This window comes from Dendrobates tinctorius, unplaced genomic scaffold, assembly GCF_039654945.1.
Source record: "Dendrobates tinctorius isolate UK_male_01 unplaced genomic scaffold, ASM3965494v1 ptg000075l, whole genome shotgun sequence".
NCBI lineage: Eukaryota > Metazoa > Chordata > Amphibia > Anura > Dendrobatidae > Dendrobates > Dendrobates tinctorius.
In genome coordinates this window covers 24,314,051-24,330,960 of record NW_027361743.1, presented here as the reverse complement: position 1 = coordinate 24,330,960, position 16,910 = coordinate 24,314,051, and the positions used below count along the sequence as shown (strand labels likewise).

Genomic DNA, 16,910 nt, shown 5'->3' with positions numbered 1-16,910 from the left:
GTACGGTATCCCCGGATAACATGTATGGATAGCGTACACATTCAAAATATATGTCTATACATCAGGAGGCAGGCTCAGACGGTGTTAGGCCCAGTATGGCTTGCACGTGATTGCACAAAGGTGAGAAAGGGTACCGTATCCCCGGATAACATGTATGGATAGCGTACACATTCAAAATATATGTCTATACATCAGGAGGCAGGCTCAGACGGTGTCAGGCACAGTATGGATTTGACGGCCCAGACTACACAGCGGAGGAGCAGGGAGAGGTAAAGATTGCAAATGCTGGGGCCCTGCCCAAGCAAGGGGGGCCCACTCGTGGGCGTCGGTACTGGCACTGGGCCCCTCATAGTACGGCGGTGTGTCTGACGGCGGGTGTCCACCACCACCGTCAGAGACACTTGATTGCACTATGAGGGACCCTGTACCAGTGCCCGCGCCCAAGAGTCGGCCTACCCACCTGTCCAGGGCAACGGCACTCGCACAGTGTCGTGCGCTAGGTGGTGACCCCGGCCGTGGGGGGGGAGGCAGCACAGTTAGGGAGTTTTAGAAAGTGGCATATGTTGATGTTGGACATTCAGCTGATGCAAAAGGCGAAATAGGTCAAGTCCCAGGAAGAGGTGAACCAAAGCAAGCCATTTTTCTGTCACCCTATGTGTCATCAGGGGAAGGTGGGACAAAATCCTTGGAAACCCATGCATGGTTCATTTTAATGAAGGTTAGATCATCCACATTTTGGGTTGACAGACGGGTCCTTTTTTCTGTCAGGATTGATCCAGCTGCACTGAAGACTCTTTCCGATAGCACACTTGCAGCTGGGCAAGCGAGCTCCTTTAAGGCATATTGTGCCAATTTAGGCCAGGTGTCCAGTTTAGCGGCCCAATAGTCAAAGGGGAATGACCTGTGTGGGAGAACATCGATATGGGAGGAAAAGTAGTTTGTAACCATAGTTGACAACTGCTGTCTCCTGTCACTTTCCATCGATGCTGTATTACCAGTTGTGTGAGCGGTACTTGAAAAATCAGTCCACAACATTGTCATGAAACCCCTGTCTCCAACGCCACTTTTGCTGTGTGCACCATGAACACCTCTGCCAAGCTGCCCCCGGCCCGTACAGCTCGTGTGAGAACCATCACCGCTGCTGTGTGCTGGGAATGCCTCAAGCAACCGATTTACCAGAGTTGCTTGTTTATTAGCCAATATTAGGTCAAGGTTCTCCTGTGGCATGATGTTTTGTAATTTGCCTTTATAGCGTGGATCCAGGATGCTGGCCAACCAGTAGTCGTCATCGTTCATCATTTTGGCAATGCGGGGGTCCCTTTTTAGGATCCGCAAGGCATAATCTGACATGTGGGCCAATGTTCCCGGTGTCAATGATGCACTGCGAGTGCTGGTTGGAGGAGCACTTTCTGGCAAATCCACATCCCTCCAGTCACGCACAAACCCTGTACCAGACCTTGCCACGCCAACATTTTCACTTGCCCCACGAGATGCATCCTCCTCCCCTAAGTAATCATCCCCATCATCATCCTCCTCCTCCTCTTCTTCCTCCAACTCGTCCAGGAGAGGTCCCTGAGCAGACAATGGCTGAATGTCATCAAGGATTCCCTCCACCTCTTCCTCCTCGTCAACATTGGGTGCACTGCAGACGCCTGCTCCTTAAGGTGCGTCAAAGTTTGCATGAGCAGACGCATAAGTGGGATGCTCATGCTTAGGATGGCGTCGTCTGCGCTTACCAGCCGTGTGCATTCCTCAAAACACTGAAGGACTTTACAGAGGTCTTTCAGCTTCGACCACTGCACACCTGTCAACTCCATGTCTGCTCTCAAAGTGCCTGGCCGTGTATCCTCCCACAAATGCATTATGGCCTGCCTCTGCTCGCACAGCCGCTCCACCATGTGCAGGGTGGAGTTACACCTTGTTGCAATGTCGATAATGAGGCTGTGGTTGGGAAGGTGGAGCAATCGCTGCAGCTTCTGCATACGAATGGAGTGTACAGGCGACCGGCGGATGTGCGCGCACAGTCTTCGCACCTTCTGGAGCAGGGCTGTTAACTCCGGATAATTTTTGAGGAAGCACTGCACCACCAGGTTCAAGGTGTGAGCCAAGCAAGGTATGTGGCTGAGTTTTGAAAGGGCTATGGCTGCCACAAAATTACGGCCGTTATCACTAACTACCTTGCCTGCCTCAAGATGTACACTGCCCAGCCATGACTCAGTTTGTCGCTTCAAGTACTCGGCCAGCACCTCGGCGGTGTGTCTGTCGCCCAAACACATCATCTGCAACACAGCCTGCTGACGCTTTCCACTAGCTGCTCGATAGGGGGACACCTCGTGTGCAACAGTGGCAGCTGCAGATGGAGTGCTCGTACGACTGCGCTCTGTGGACGAGCTTTCGCTTCTGGAGGAGGAGGAGGGTCGAACGCCTACAGCCAACTGCTTCCTATACCGTGGGATAGGCAGCAATGTCCCACCACCGCTGTCCCCTGTGGACCCTGCATCCACCACATTAACCCAGTGCGCAGTGATGGACACGTAACTTCCCTGGCCATGCCGACTGGACCATGCATCAGTTGTGAGGTGCACCTTTCCACTCACTGACTGCTTGAGTGCATGGACAATGCGGTCTTTTACATGATAGTGGAGGGCTAGGATGGCTTTGCGAGAGAAGAAGTGGCGACTGGGTAGGTCATAGCGTGGTACTGCATAGGCCATGAGTTTGCGGAAAGCTGTGCTTTCCACCAACCGAAAGGGCATCATCTCAAACGAGATTAGTTTGGCAATGTGGGCGTTCAAACCCAGTGTACGCGGATGAGAGACTGAGTACTTTCTTGACCTACTCATAGTGTCTGGGAGGGTGAACTGGACTTGAGAGCTGCATATGGTGGAAGTAGCGGTGGACAGGGCGGACTGAGAGAGGGTTGATGATGGTGATGGAGTTGGTGTTCTTTCTGATGGCCTAGATTCAGTATTTCGTTGATATAACAGTGGGATTCCCTGATTGCTGTGCTCTTGCAACGACACCTCAACATTTGCTGCTGTGCTAACCGGTGGGCTTACAGTGGGGGAAACAATGTAGCGTTGCTGACTACCTTCTTTGTGATCAGTTGCACATGTGGCACTTGAGGTTTGGTGTTGGGTCCACACTTGCAAGTGCATGGTGGTTAAATGTCTAAGCAACTGGTATTCAAATTTTTCAGATTTTTCCCTCGGCTAAAGGTCTTTGCGCACTTCTTACAGATAACCTTGGTCTGATCATGAGGATTTTGTTCAAAAAAGTGCCACACTGCACTCTTCCTATTTTGGCAGACATTTTGCGGCCTAGCACGCTGTGATGTTTTGACCCTCTGGACAAGCTGTCCAGCAACTCTTTTGATTTTTGGAACCTGTCTTTGGAGTGCTCCGGGCCTGCCAGATAACAGCTGTTGCGATGTCGATGTCTGCTGTGGATGCTCCTCATCTGAGCTATTGGAAGCAGCACCCTCTTCCCCCAATGGATTCCAATCTGGGTCAACAACTGGGTCATCCATCACCTCCTCTTCAATGTCATGTGCACCTTCCTCTGTGTCACCGTGTATGGTGGTATAGTGTGCGGGAAGGGGCACCTGAGTCTCATCAGGGTCAGAATCTGGCTCTGTACACTGCGAGGACAATGTAGTGCTCTGAGTGAATGTACCAGCAGAATCATCTATCAGCGGCTGTGCATCAGTGCACTCCGTGTCAGATTCATCTTGGCCTGGGTAATTCACCATTTCACTTGATAATCCAGGCATGGTATGTGAAAACAGCTCCATGGAGTAATCAGTAGTATGGCCTGCGTCATCCTTCAATCTTGGTTGGGGTGAAGGACACAAGGAAAGGTGTGGTTCATGAACATGAGCCTCCAATGACGACTCAGTGCTTTTATTTTTTACAACTTCAGAAGAGGAGGCGATAGAGCTGGAGGCTGAGTCAGCAATGTAAGACAAAACTTTTTCCTGAAGCTCTGGCTTTAAAAGCGGTTTGCAAACTCCTAGAAAACTAAGCCTTCGAGGCCTTGTGGAGCCAGACGATGACACAGGCTCAACACCTCCTGCATTCGGTCCTATTTTGCTTTTGCCACTACCATCAGATCCACCACCAACACCATCATTACCAGCTGCCAACCCCCGCCCAATTCCACGGCCTCTTCCACCAGCCTTCCTCATTTTTGGTAGAAATGTAGACAAAATCCAACAAACTATATAGTAATGTAAAACAAGGTACAAGGTGTCTATAGGACAGGGGAGATTTTGATTTTCTGCACACACTAGTGGACACTGGACAGTTTTGGATTGTGTGAGGCCCACTGAATATCAGAGCGCTATGTCACAGGCTCGATGGCACAGGTGTGAAAAAAGTGACTACAGGATAAGGGAGATTTTGAATTTCTGCAGACACTTGTGGACACTGGACACTTGGATTGTGTGAGGCCCACTGAATATCAGAGCGCTATGTCACAGGCTCGATGGCACAGGTGTGAAAAAAGTGACTACAGGATAAGGGAGATTTTGAATTTCTGCACACACTTGTGGACACTGGACACTTTTGGATTGTGTGAGGCCCACTGAATATCATAGCGCTATGTCACAGGCTCGATGGCACAGGTGTGAAAAAAGTGACTACAGGATAAGGGAGATTTTGAATTTCTGCAGACACTTGTGGACACTGGACACTTTTGGATTGTGTGAGGCCCACTGAATATCAGAGCGCTATGTCACAGGCTCGATGGCACAGGTGTGAAAAAAGTGACTACAGGATAAGGGAGATTTTGAATTTCTGTAGACACTTGTGGACACTGGACACTTGGATTGTGTGAGGCCCACTGAATATCAGAGCGCTATGTCACAGGCTCGATGGCACAGGTGTGAAAAAAGTGACTACAGGATAAGGGAGATTTTGAATTTCTGCAGACACTTGTGGACACTGGACACTTTTGGATTGTGTGAGGCCCACTGAATATCAGAGCGCTATGTCACAGGCTCGATGGCACAGGTGTGAAAAAAGTGACTACAGGATAAGGGAGATTTTGAATTTCTGCAGACACTTGTGGACACTGGACACTTTTGGATTGTGTGAGGCCCACTGAATATCAGAGCGCTATGTCACAGGCTCGATGGCACAGGTGTGAAAAAAGTGACTACAGGATAAGGGAGATTTTGAATTTCTGCAGACACTTGTGGACACTGGACACTTTTGGATTGTGTGAGGCCCACTGAATATCAGAGCGCTATGTCACAGGCAGAAATTGGCTAGTGTATCACAAACTACAAGGTGTATGTAGAATTGGGCAGAATAGGAATCTCCCTAGAGTGTAGGTCTGTAAGAATGGAACAAGTCCTCCACTTATCCTTCCACAGTGACACACAGATAGCTTCACTGTGGCTGTGATAACAGCCGTTACACGGTACTGTGTGAGGAGCGTACACCGCTGTATGGTGTGAAAAAATGCACGCTCAGTACCTCAGCAGGACAAAAAAAAAAAATTGGGATTGCTTTTAAAAAAGCAGTTTGCAGAGCAGTGGGGAAACAGCAATGCAGCTGTCAGGAAGCCTTAGAAGGCAGCCTAACAACCAACACCGCTGATCCACCACAATATAGCCTGCCCTTGCACTGCACACACAGTGACTGGTGTGTTGTACAGGCAAAATCGCTAGCAGCAGAAGCAGTTTATTTTTCTTCTTCCCTGCCTAACGCTCTCCCTACAGAATCAGCAACTTCTCCCTATACTAAGATCGGCAGAAGTAAGATGGCGGTCGGCGTGCACGCCCTTTTATAACCCCTGTGACGCCCACCAAAGCAAGCCAATCACTTGCATGCCCTTCTGAAAGATGGTGGTGACCCCTGCCTATGTCATCACGTTGCCCACAGTGTCCGTGGATCCTGATTGGCTGAAAAAGAGCGCAAAACAAACTTTTGAAACGCGACTTTGGCGCGTAAGTCGCCGACCTCGTGGCCGACCTCATCCTAGGGTCGGGTTTCGTTTCATGAAACCCGACTTTGCCAAAAGTCGGCGACTTTTGAAATTTTTCGACCCGTTTCGCTCAACTCTACTTCTCACACTCTTTACATTATACTTTACAATTCACATGACACAATATATACAAAAGAGCTAAGACACTGTTCACATTACAATATGCACACACACCGCCAATGGTGTCTTCAGGGGTAGGAACACAACAGGACAGTCCTTCACTTGTACTATTAGTATTTATTGCAGGGTATTTGCTCATTTTGTTTTTATCTTAGGCTTCATCTGAAAGATATCTGTACAATGTAATTGGACGAGTGTACGGTGCGGTCGTGCAACCGAAGTTTCAGATGAATGATCTTTTATTGTTCCGTTGTCATCTCTACCTTCACACATAACGGTCACGATGAGGTGCAGGAATCACGATAAAAGAGCACACCGTAGGGGATGGTAACACCCAGTTTGCAATTTAGTCATACATTTCCAGGAGGAGTTACAGAGGAAAGGCACAAAATGCAAAGTTTAAGTAAAGGTATTGTTATTTCTTGCGGAATACAAGCATTTCCTAAAACAGAGATGTCAGGGGAGATGACAAATTCTCAACAGCTGAATAAACTAGGACAAAGAAAACTGGATTGCCCAAAACATTTGATGATCATTTTCTTATTAGTTTTGTTTTTACTATTCTTCAGGGAGATACAAGCAGGCTTGGACTGGCCCACAGGAGAGCAGGGGAATCCTCCGGTGGGCCACCACCCTCTCGTACTTGGCACAATATACTTGAGTCACTATGTACAGACAGAGGCAGCATCTTATTCATTTGTGATTGAGGGTAATGTCACAATAGCATGTAGTTGAAAAGTGGGGCCCTGGAGTTAGTTACTGGTGGGCCCTTGGCACCCCAGTCCGACACTGGATACAAGAGACGGTTCTCGGGGGACTGGTTTGGATCCAGAGACATTAGCGCAGCGTGCTGCCCCCCGCAGTGTCATTTGTCTAACTGCATATGAGGCTTTGGGTAATTGCGCCGTAAAATCCAGGCGATGCCCATGAGCTGCGATAAGCCGCCCTGGCAGAAGTCATGTCTACTGCTGGTGTGTCTTGTCAGGGATGGATTAGTGGAGGAGCACACTAGTCCTGCGTCAGGAGGGGAGGAGAGGGGCGGCTCATGCAGTACTAGAATGTGAGCTGGCTCCAGCAGCAGCTCAGACGAGCCAGCAATGCCTATGTGTCCGATCCTCCGGCAGCCCCGTCACGTTCCCTCTAAGCTGTGCGATCTGGGAAGGAAAGAGTTAAAAGCGCAATCGAATGAGGCCGTAAAACGTTGCATGTTTTGATTTTTTTTTTTTTGGGAAGATTATCGTTTCCAGCGCTCGTAGTGTGAATGAAGCCGTGCGCTACCCGCGTCTGCTGCCAAGCTCCCGGGCAGGAGTGACCAATTGTGGGATTATTATTTGGAAAGATCTTAATGGAAGCTATGTCACCTCAACAGGACAATGTCGGACAACAGCCTCGATCTTCATCCTTGACCGGGGAACCCAAAATATCTGGGGGTAACGAAAACCGAAAGGTAATTTGTGACATTGGGTGGATGGATACAGTGACTCTTCCGGTGAGGGAACGTAGGGTCTTTTGGAAGCTCACTGTCAGGTTATCAGGGGATTCTCAGCAGACCCTACAATATTTCACCACTTTGGGGATACTGGGACTTGTAGTTCCATTACGGGGTGAGGAGAGATAATAAATGTGTGTTGTCTCTCTAGGAGACCAGCAGATGTCCGGAAACAGAATTTTTTTAGTTCCACCATAAAATATGTATGCTGGCCATCTTCTCAGAGAAGATCACCCTCTTAGAAGACCACCTTTCACTGCAATTGTGGGCAGTGGTCTCAGAAAGGTCTGCTGTGCCCTGCTGGGAGGATGTGTCGCTGAGAGCAGATCGCTTTACCGGTTGCTATATTAGGAGGGCTACAATCCGGAGGATCATTCAGCCCGGAGGGGACGCTGCGTGTCACTCACTCCATTACTGACTCCTATGCTGGCTGCAAAGGGACAAATGTCTGCAATGTGCACGATCACTGACATGCAGCACAGAGATGTACATGGGATGTACACAGGGATATACACAGGGATGTACATGGGATGTACACAGGGATACATACAGGGATATACACAGGGATATACACAGGGATATACATGGGTTGTACACAGGGATATATACAGACATATTCACATACAGGTACGCAGGGATTTACACAAATATACACACAGAGATGTACACAGACATAGTCAGTAATGTACACAATGATTTACACAGGGATGTACACATGGAAGTATACAGGTATGTACATAGGGATCTGCACAAGGATGTACACAGGGGTATACACAGACATATTCACATACAGGTACGCAGGGATTTACACAGGGATTTATACAGGGATGTACACATGGATATATACAGGGATGTACACATGGATGTATACAGGGATGTACACATGGATATATACAGGGATGTACACAGGGATGTATACAGGGATGTACACATGGATATATACAGGGATGTACACATGGATGTATACAGGGATGTACACATGGATATATACAGGGATGTACACATGGATGTATACAGGGATGTACACATGGATGTATACAGGGATGTACACAGGGATGTATACAGGGATGTACACATGGATGTATACAGGGATGTACACAGGGATATATACAGTGATGTACACATGGTTGTATACAGGGATATATACAGGGATGTACACATGGATATATACAGGGATGTACACATGGATATATACAGTGATGTACACATGGTTGTATACAGGGATATATACAGGGATGTACACATGGATATATACAGGGATGTACACATGGATATATACAGGGATGTACACATGGATGTATACAGGGATGTACACATGGATATATACAGTGATGTACAGATGGATGTATACAGGGATATATACAGGGATGTATACAGGGATGTACACATGGATGTATACAGGGACGTACACAGGGATGTATACAGGGATGTACACATGGATGTATACAGGGATGTACACAGGGATATATACAGTGATGTACAGATGGATGTATACAGGGATATATACAGGGATGTACACATGGATATATACAGTGATGTACACATGGTTGTATACAGTGATGTATACAGGGATGTACACAGGGATGTATACAGGGATGTACACATGGATGTATACAGGGATGTACGCATGGATGTATACAGGGATGTACACATGGATGTATACAGGGATGTACACATGGATATATACAGTGATGTACACATGGATGTATACAGGGATATATACAGGGATGTACACATGGATATATACAGTGATGTACACATGGTTGTATACAGGGATATATACAGGGATGTACACATGGATATATACAGTGATGTACACATGGTTGTATACAGTGATGTATACAGGGATGTACACAGGGATGTATACAGGGATGTACACATGGATGTATACAGGGATGTACACAGGGATGTATACAGGGATGTACACATGGATGTATACAGGGATGTACACATGGATGTATACAGGGATATATACAGGGATGTACACATGGATATATACAGGGATGTACACATGAATGTATACAGGGATGTACACATGGATATATACAGGGATGTACGCATGGATGTATACAGGGATGTACACATGGATATATACAGGGATGTACACATGGATGTATACAGGGATGTACGCATGGATGTATACAGGGATGTACACATGGATATATACAGTGATGTACACATGGTTGTATACAGGGATATATACAGGGATGTACACATGGATATATACAGTGATGTACACATGGTTGTATACAGTGATGTATACAGGGATGTACACAGGGATGTATACAGGGATGTACACATGGATGTATACAGGGATGTACGCATGGATGTATACAGGGATGTACACATGGATGTATACAGGGATGTACACATGGATATATACAGTGATGTACACATGGATGTATACAGGGATATATACAGGGATGTACACATGGATATATACAGTGATGTACACATGGTTGTATACAGGGATATATACAGGGATGTACACATGGATATATACAGTGATGTACACATGGTTGTATACAGTGATGTATACAGGGATGTACACAGGGATGTATACAGGGATGTACACATGGATGTATACAGGGATGTACACATGGATGTATACAGGGATGTACACATGGATGTATACAGGGATATATACAGGGATGTACACATGGATATATACAGGGATGTACACATGAATGTATACAGGGATGTACACATGGATATATACAGGGATGTACGCATGGATGTATACAGGGATGTACACATGGATATATACAGGGATGTACACATGGATGTATACAGGGATGTACGCATGGATGTATACAGGGATGCACGCAGGGATGTATACAGGGATGCACGCAGGGATGTATACAGTGATGTACACATGGATATATACAGGGATGTACACAGGGATGTATACAGTCATGTACACATGGATATATACAGGGATGTACACAGGGATGTATACAGGGATGTACACATGGATGTATACAGGGATGTACACATGGATGTACACAGGGATGTATACAGGGATGTACACATGGATATATACAGGGATGTACGCATGGATGTATACAGGGATGTACACATGGATATATACAGGGATGTACACATGGATGTATACAGGGATGTACGCATGGATGTATACAGGGATGCACGCAGGGATGTATACAGGGATGCACGCAGGGATGTATACAGTGATGTACACATGGATATATACAGGGATGTACACAGGGATGTATACAGTCATGTACACATGGATATATACAGGGATGTACACAGGGATGTATACAGGGATGTACACATGGATGTATACAGGGATGTACACAGGGATGTATACAGTGATGTACACATGGATATATACAGGGATGTACACAGGGATGTATACAGTGATGTACACATGGATGTATACAGGGATGTACACATGGATGTATACAGGGATGTACACATGGATGTATACAGGGATGTACACATGGATGTACACAGGGATGTATACAGGGATGTACACATGGATGTATACAGGGATGTACACAGGGATGTACACATGGATGTATACAGGGATGTACACATGGATGTATACAGGGATGCACGCATGGATGTATACAGGGATGCACGCAGGGATGTATACAGGGATGTACACAGGGATGTATACAGTGATGTACACAGGGATGTATACAGGGATATATAGGGATGTACACATGGATGTATACAGGGATGTACACAGGGATGTATACAGGGATGTACGCATGGATGTATACAGGGATGCACGCAGGGATGTATACAGGGATGTACGCAGGGATGTATACAGGGATGTACACATGGATGTATACAGGGATGTACACAGGGATGTATACAGGGATGTACACATGGATGTATACAGGGATGTACACATGGATGTATACAGGGATGCACGCAGGGATGTATACAGGGATGTACGCAGGGATGTATACAGTGATGTACGCATGGATGTATACAGGCATGTACACATGGATGTATACAGGGATGTACGCAGGGATGTATACAGGGATGTATGCAGGGATGTACACAGGGATGTTTACAGGGATGTACATAGGGATGTATACAGGGATGTACACATGGATGTATACAGGGATGTACACAGGGATGTATACAGGGATGTACACAGGGATGTATACAGGGATGTACACAGGGATGTACACAGTGATGTACACATGGATGTATACAGGGATGTACGCAGGGATGTATACAGGGATGTACGCAGGGATGTATACAGGGATGTACACAGGGATGTATACAGGGATGTATACAGGGATGTACACAGGGATGTATACAGGGATGTACATAGGGATGTATACAGGGATGTACACATGGATGTATACAGGGATGTACACATGGATGTATACAGGGATGTACACAGGGATGTATACAGGGATGTATACAGTGATGTACACATGGATGTACACATGGATGTATACAGGGATGCACGCAGGGATGTATACAGGGATGTACACAGGGATGTATACAGTGATGTACACATGGATGTATACAGGGATGTACACAGGGATGTATACAGTGATGTACACATGGATGTATACAGGGATGTGCACAGACCTATAGTCAGTGATGTACGGAGGGATGTAGCTGAGCTCCATCTGTTATTCACCTTTTCACTCTTTCTTATTTTCACTGCTTCATATGAGAAACCCTATCTCACATAATTTCCACTTTCCGGATGGAGCAGAGCTGATTTTGTCATTTCACTGTTGCCTTTCTGCACCCTGCAAACATTTCAGCTGAAGATTTCAGGAGTCTCACACAGGACAGACTGTGATACCATGATGAGTCGTGCAGCCGATGGCAATCTCAGCTCTGCTGCATCTCTAATCAGTCATTTTTATTATCGCTTGGTTAGCAATTGCATTTCCTCCGTCCTTAGAATTATGCAATAGAAAAGGGGAAATTGTATACTGAGGCTGAAACATATGGGGCACTGTTAACTCAAAAGTGACTGGGCCTTCTTTAGTATGCAATATTATAACTAGTGTTGAGCATTCCGATACCGCAAGTATCGGGTATCGGCCGATATTAGCGGTATCGGAATTCCGATACTTAATTCCGATACTTTTTTCATATCGGATTCCGGGATCGGAATCGGAATAGGAAGTTCCCATCATGCTATGAGCCTGCTTGCTTTGATTAAGCCAATAGGAATCCTCCGAAGTGTGGGCACATCCTGTTAGGCATGTAGGCATGTTAACTATTGGCATGGCTGTGATTGGCTGCCGAAATGATGTCATGATGCACTATAAAAGCCACCGCAGCCGCCATTTCTGGTCACTCTGCTGTGAATTCAGTTAGGGACAGGCTGCTGTAGAAGACTGTGAGGGACAGTTAGAAATAGCGATTCCACCAAACATCTAGTGCTTTACCCAGGCTACATAAACCACCACTGTAGCCTTCTTTGCCCTAGCAGCAGTGTTCACAGCTGTCTGCAAGGGCTGTGTGAGTGCAGCTCACGCTGTGGAGTGGGTCCTGCAGCCACGTCAGGCTGTAGGCCACCCAGTGTGATCACTGCTGCCTCATACATCTTTTATTTTTTGAGCTGCATTTTTTAAATAATTTCAATCTAGTGTGCTTCCATCCGTATCCATATACGTTGGTTGCAAACACTAGTAGTAGACAGCGGAGCCTTTCTGCAGCCTTTCAGTGCTAGTGTCCACTTTGCTGCACTGTTCACGGCTGTCTGAGAGGTCTCTGACTGTGTGTGAGTGCAGCTCACGCTGAGTAGTGTGTCCTGCAGCTACGTCTGGCTGTAGGACGCTCAGCGTGCGTCACTGCCTCACACATATTTTTATTTGAGTGCAGCTCATTTTTTCTTCTATTAGTGTGCATCCATCCGTCTCCATCTACGGTGGTTGCAAACACTATATAGGAGTACACAGCGGAGCCTTTCTGCAGCCTGTCAGTGCCAGTGCCCACTTAGCTGCACTGTTGACGGCTGTCTGAGAGGTCTCTGACTGTGTGTGAGTGCAGCTCACGCTGAGTAGAGTGTCCTGCAGCTACGTCTGGTTGCAGGACGCTCAACGTGCGTCACTGCCTCACACATATTTGTCTCTGAGTGCAGCTCATTTTTTCTTCTCCTATTAGTGTGCATCCATCCGTATCCATCAACATTGGTTGGTTGCAAACACTATATAGGAGTAGATAGAGGAGCCTTTTTTTCTGGCTTGTGCCCTGCCGGCGCAGCCAGATTAGTATTACCCAATTTTTTTGGAGCCTCATCTTTTGCATTGTAGGTTACCTGCCTGCATTGTAATAGCTCCAAAAAGTTGGTGATACTATCAGTTTCAATTCTTTGTTCTCATACTTTGAGTTTGTTTCAAACAAAGAAACCACATAAAAAGTTCACCAAACACTACATTTTGAACTTGTGTAGGCCACATCAGCTCCTATTAAAGTCTAGTCCACACACACACACTTCATAAAATTAGTGTTTCTTGTACCTGTAACCAGCTGTTCAGGAATAAGCACACTAAGGCCCCCCTTTGTACTTTTTTGCCTATCTTAAGCAGTCTTGCAAGATGAAGAAGGCAGGGAGTAAGGCGCGGGGGCGTGGGCGTGGGCGTGGAGTTTCAGCAGGGAGAGGACGTGGGGATTCTGCAGGGAGAGGACATGGGGATTCTACAGGTAGAGGACGTGGGGATTCTGGGCCTGCTGCGGGCACCAGTGGATCAGCATCCCCCAGTTTTAGCAGGCAACAGTCCTTTATGCGCAGCTTTGTAGGACCTCAACGTACCCCACTGCTGCGGGAGGAACAAATTGAAGCCGTTGTCGGATGGATGGCAGCTAACGCATCGACTTCAATTACTTCCGCATCCTCTCAGGGTCAGAGCACCGAAGAGCAACCATCTGTCTCTTCACCACCTGCCAAAGTGCCCAGGCAGTCAGAGAGACATGGACAGGAGCCATCACAGTCTCTACTTCTGTTCTCGGAATCTGTTGGCTTGGAAAGAGGGGGCCAGCCAAGCAGCATTCCTGAATGTGAAGAAGAGGGAGTATGCAGTGATGCGCAACTTCTTTGTCCCTCTGAATCTGAAGAGGCGAGTGGGCCAGTGCCTATGGTCAGCACACCTCAGTACGCATCAGATGATGACGAGACTCAGTTGCCACTTTCTGGTGCGTACGGTGCTGGCGAGACAACCCCGGAGAAGCAGCTGTTTGAAGAGGGGAGGGAAGATGATGAGGTCCTTGACCCATCATGGCGTGAGCAACAGGAAGGTGGTGGGAGCAGCTCGGAGGAAGAGATTCCCCTACCGGCCAAAACAGGAGGCAGAGGGAGGGGGAAGACTTGGTTGCCTGTACCCTCCACTTCGGCACCCGTTAGGAGCATTCCTCCTTCCAAAGGCAAACCGGGCGCTCACAAGAGTTGCAGTGCGTGGTCCTTTTTTGACACAGTTGCAGATGACATTTGCTTTGTCAAATGCAAGCTGTGTCATCAGAGAGTCAAAAGAGGGAGAAATGTCAGCAACCTCAATACCACAAATATGTGGAAACATGTGCGCACCAAGCACGAGTTGGAGTTGCAGAGACACCCTGAAGACGTAGGCCAACGTACAGCACCACCTACCACCTCTTCAGTTCGTGTTGGGCCCTCTTCCTCTAGCTCACACACTGCTGGTTCGGCTTCCTCACAGGATCGCCAAGGAAGAACCTCTGCCACTGTTGTCCGGAGACCCTGTCAGATTCCACCCATAACAGCACGTTCCCATCCATCACAGCCATCGGTAGCACAGGCATGGGATAAAAGGCGCCCTTACTCGGCAAACCATCCCCGAGCACAGTCTCTGAATGCTGGCATTGCCAAACTTCTGGCAGTTGAAATGCTGTCATTCAGGCTGGTGGACACTGACACCTTCCGGGACTTAATGGCATTGGCAGTCCCCCAATACAACGTGCCCAGCCGCTTTTATTTCAGCAGGCGAGCCGTCCCTGCCCTGCAGAAACATGTTGAGGGCAAAATAAAACATGCGCTACTAAACGCCGTTAGTAGCAAGGTCCACCTGACCACCGATGCGTGGACCAGTAACCATGGACAGGGACGATACCTTTCCCTCACTGCCCACTGGGTCAATGTTGTGGAGCCGGGTACGGATCTGGAGAGTGGCGCTGTACGTGTTCTTCCAACGCCACGGATTGCAGGACTCCAGTCTGTACACATAGACTCCTCCTCCTACTCAAGTTCCTCAGAAACAGCAGAGCAGGAGCCTGTTACGACCGATATGAGCACAGCCGTGGCCAAATGTCAACAGGCTGTACTCAAATTAATTTCTTTGGGGAATCGAAGCCACACAGCGCAGGAGCTCTGGAATGCTATCAAGCTGGAGAGCGATGTGTGGTTTGGGCCAGCGAATCTCCAGCCGGGCTTGGTAGTGTGTGACAATGGCCGAAATCTGGTGGCAGCTCTTGGCCTAGGCAACCTCACACACATCCCATGTCTGGCACATGTTCTTAACTTGGTCGTGCAGAGCTTTCTGAGGGACTATCCGGATCTTGATGCACTGTTGCACAAGGTCCGCATAGAGTGCGCTCACTTGCGACGTTCCAGCACGGCAAGATCGCGCCTCGCTGCTCTGCAGCGACGATTTGGCCTTCCGGAACATCGCATCATATGTGACCTACACAAGTCGCACTGTGCGCCGTTCACACTTCAGCACCATTGAGTGGGCCTCTATGAAGGACATCTGCCTCGTTTTGCGTGCCTTCGATGAATCCACGCGGATGGCGAGTGCAGATGATGCACTAGTCAGCATGACTGTCCCCCTTATCTGCCTGCTTCAACAAACACTGCAAGCACTAAGGGATGAGGTTTCAGAAGAGGTGGAGGATGAGGAGTCCCAAATGCCATCTGCTTCTGGACAGTCTGCGCTACGTGTTTCCTCACAAAGGCCTAGGCAGGGGACACTTTGTGAGGAGGATGAGGAGGAGTCGATGGAGGAGGAAGACATCTCTCCAGAGGAGGGAGGTACACAAACCTCTACTCAGTATGTACAGCGAGGGTGGGGTGATGCAGAGCAGGTCGAGGTCACGCCTCAAACAGGGGACAGCGGTTCTTTGGCAGTTGGGAGTCTGCAGCACATGGTTGATTTCATGCTGCAGTGCCTGAGAAACGACCGCCGCATCGCCCACATTCTCGTCTCTGCTGATTATTGGGTGTACACCCTCCTAGATCCTCGCTACCGGGACAGCGTACAAAGGCTCATACCAACGTTGAACCGGGAGCGTAAAATGCGGGAGTACGAAGAGTCACTGGTGCAGTCCATAATGTTTTCCATTCCACCCG

The 16,910-nt window shown here is 47.8% G+C and overlaps 1 protein-coding gene across 1 annotated transcript in view; it reads left to right on the top strand.

Moving 5' to 3' along the window:
- The first annotated feature begins 7,112 nt into the window (after nt 1-7,112).
- ARHGAP20 (Rho GTPase activating protein 20) overlaps nt 7,113-16,910 on the top strand; it is a 158,378-nt gene continuing 148,580 nt past the window's right edge. The window contains exon 1 of the mRNA XM_073583103.1: nt 7,113-7,558. Coding sequence (XP_073439204.1) covers nt 7,457-7,558 — 102 coding nt within the window. The 5' untranslated portion in view covers nt 7,113-7,456. The remainder of the gene's footprint in view (nt 7,559-16,910) is intronic.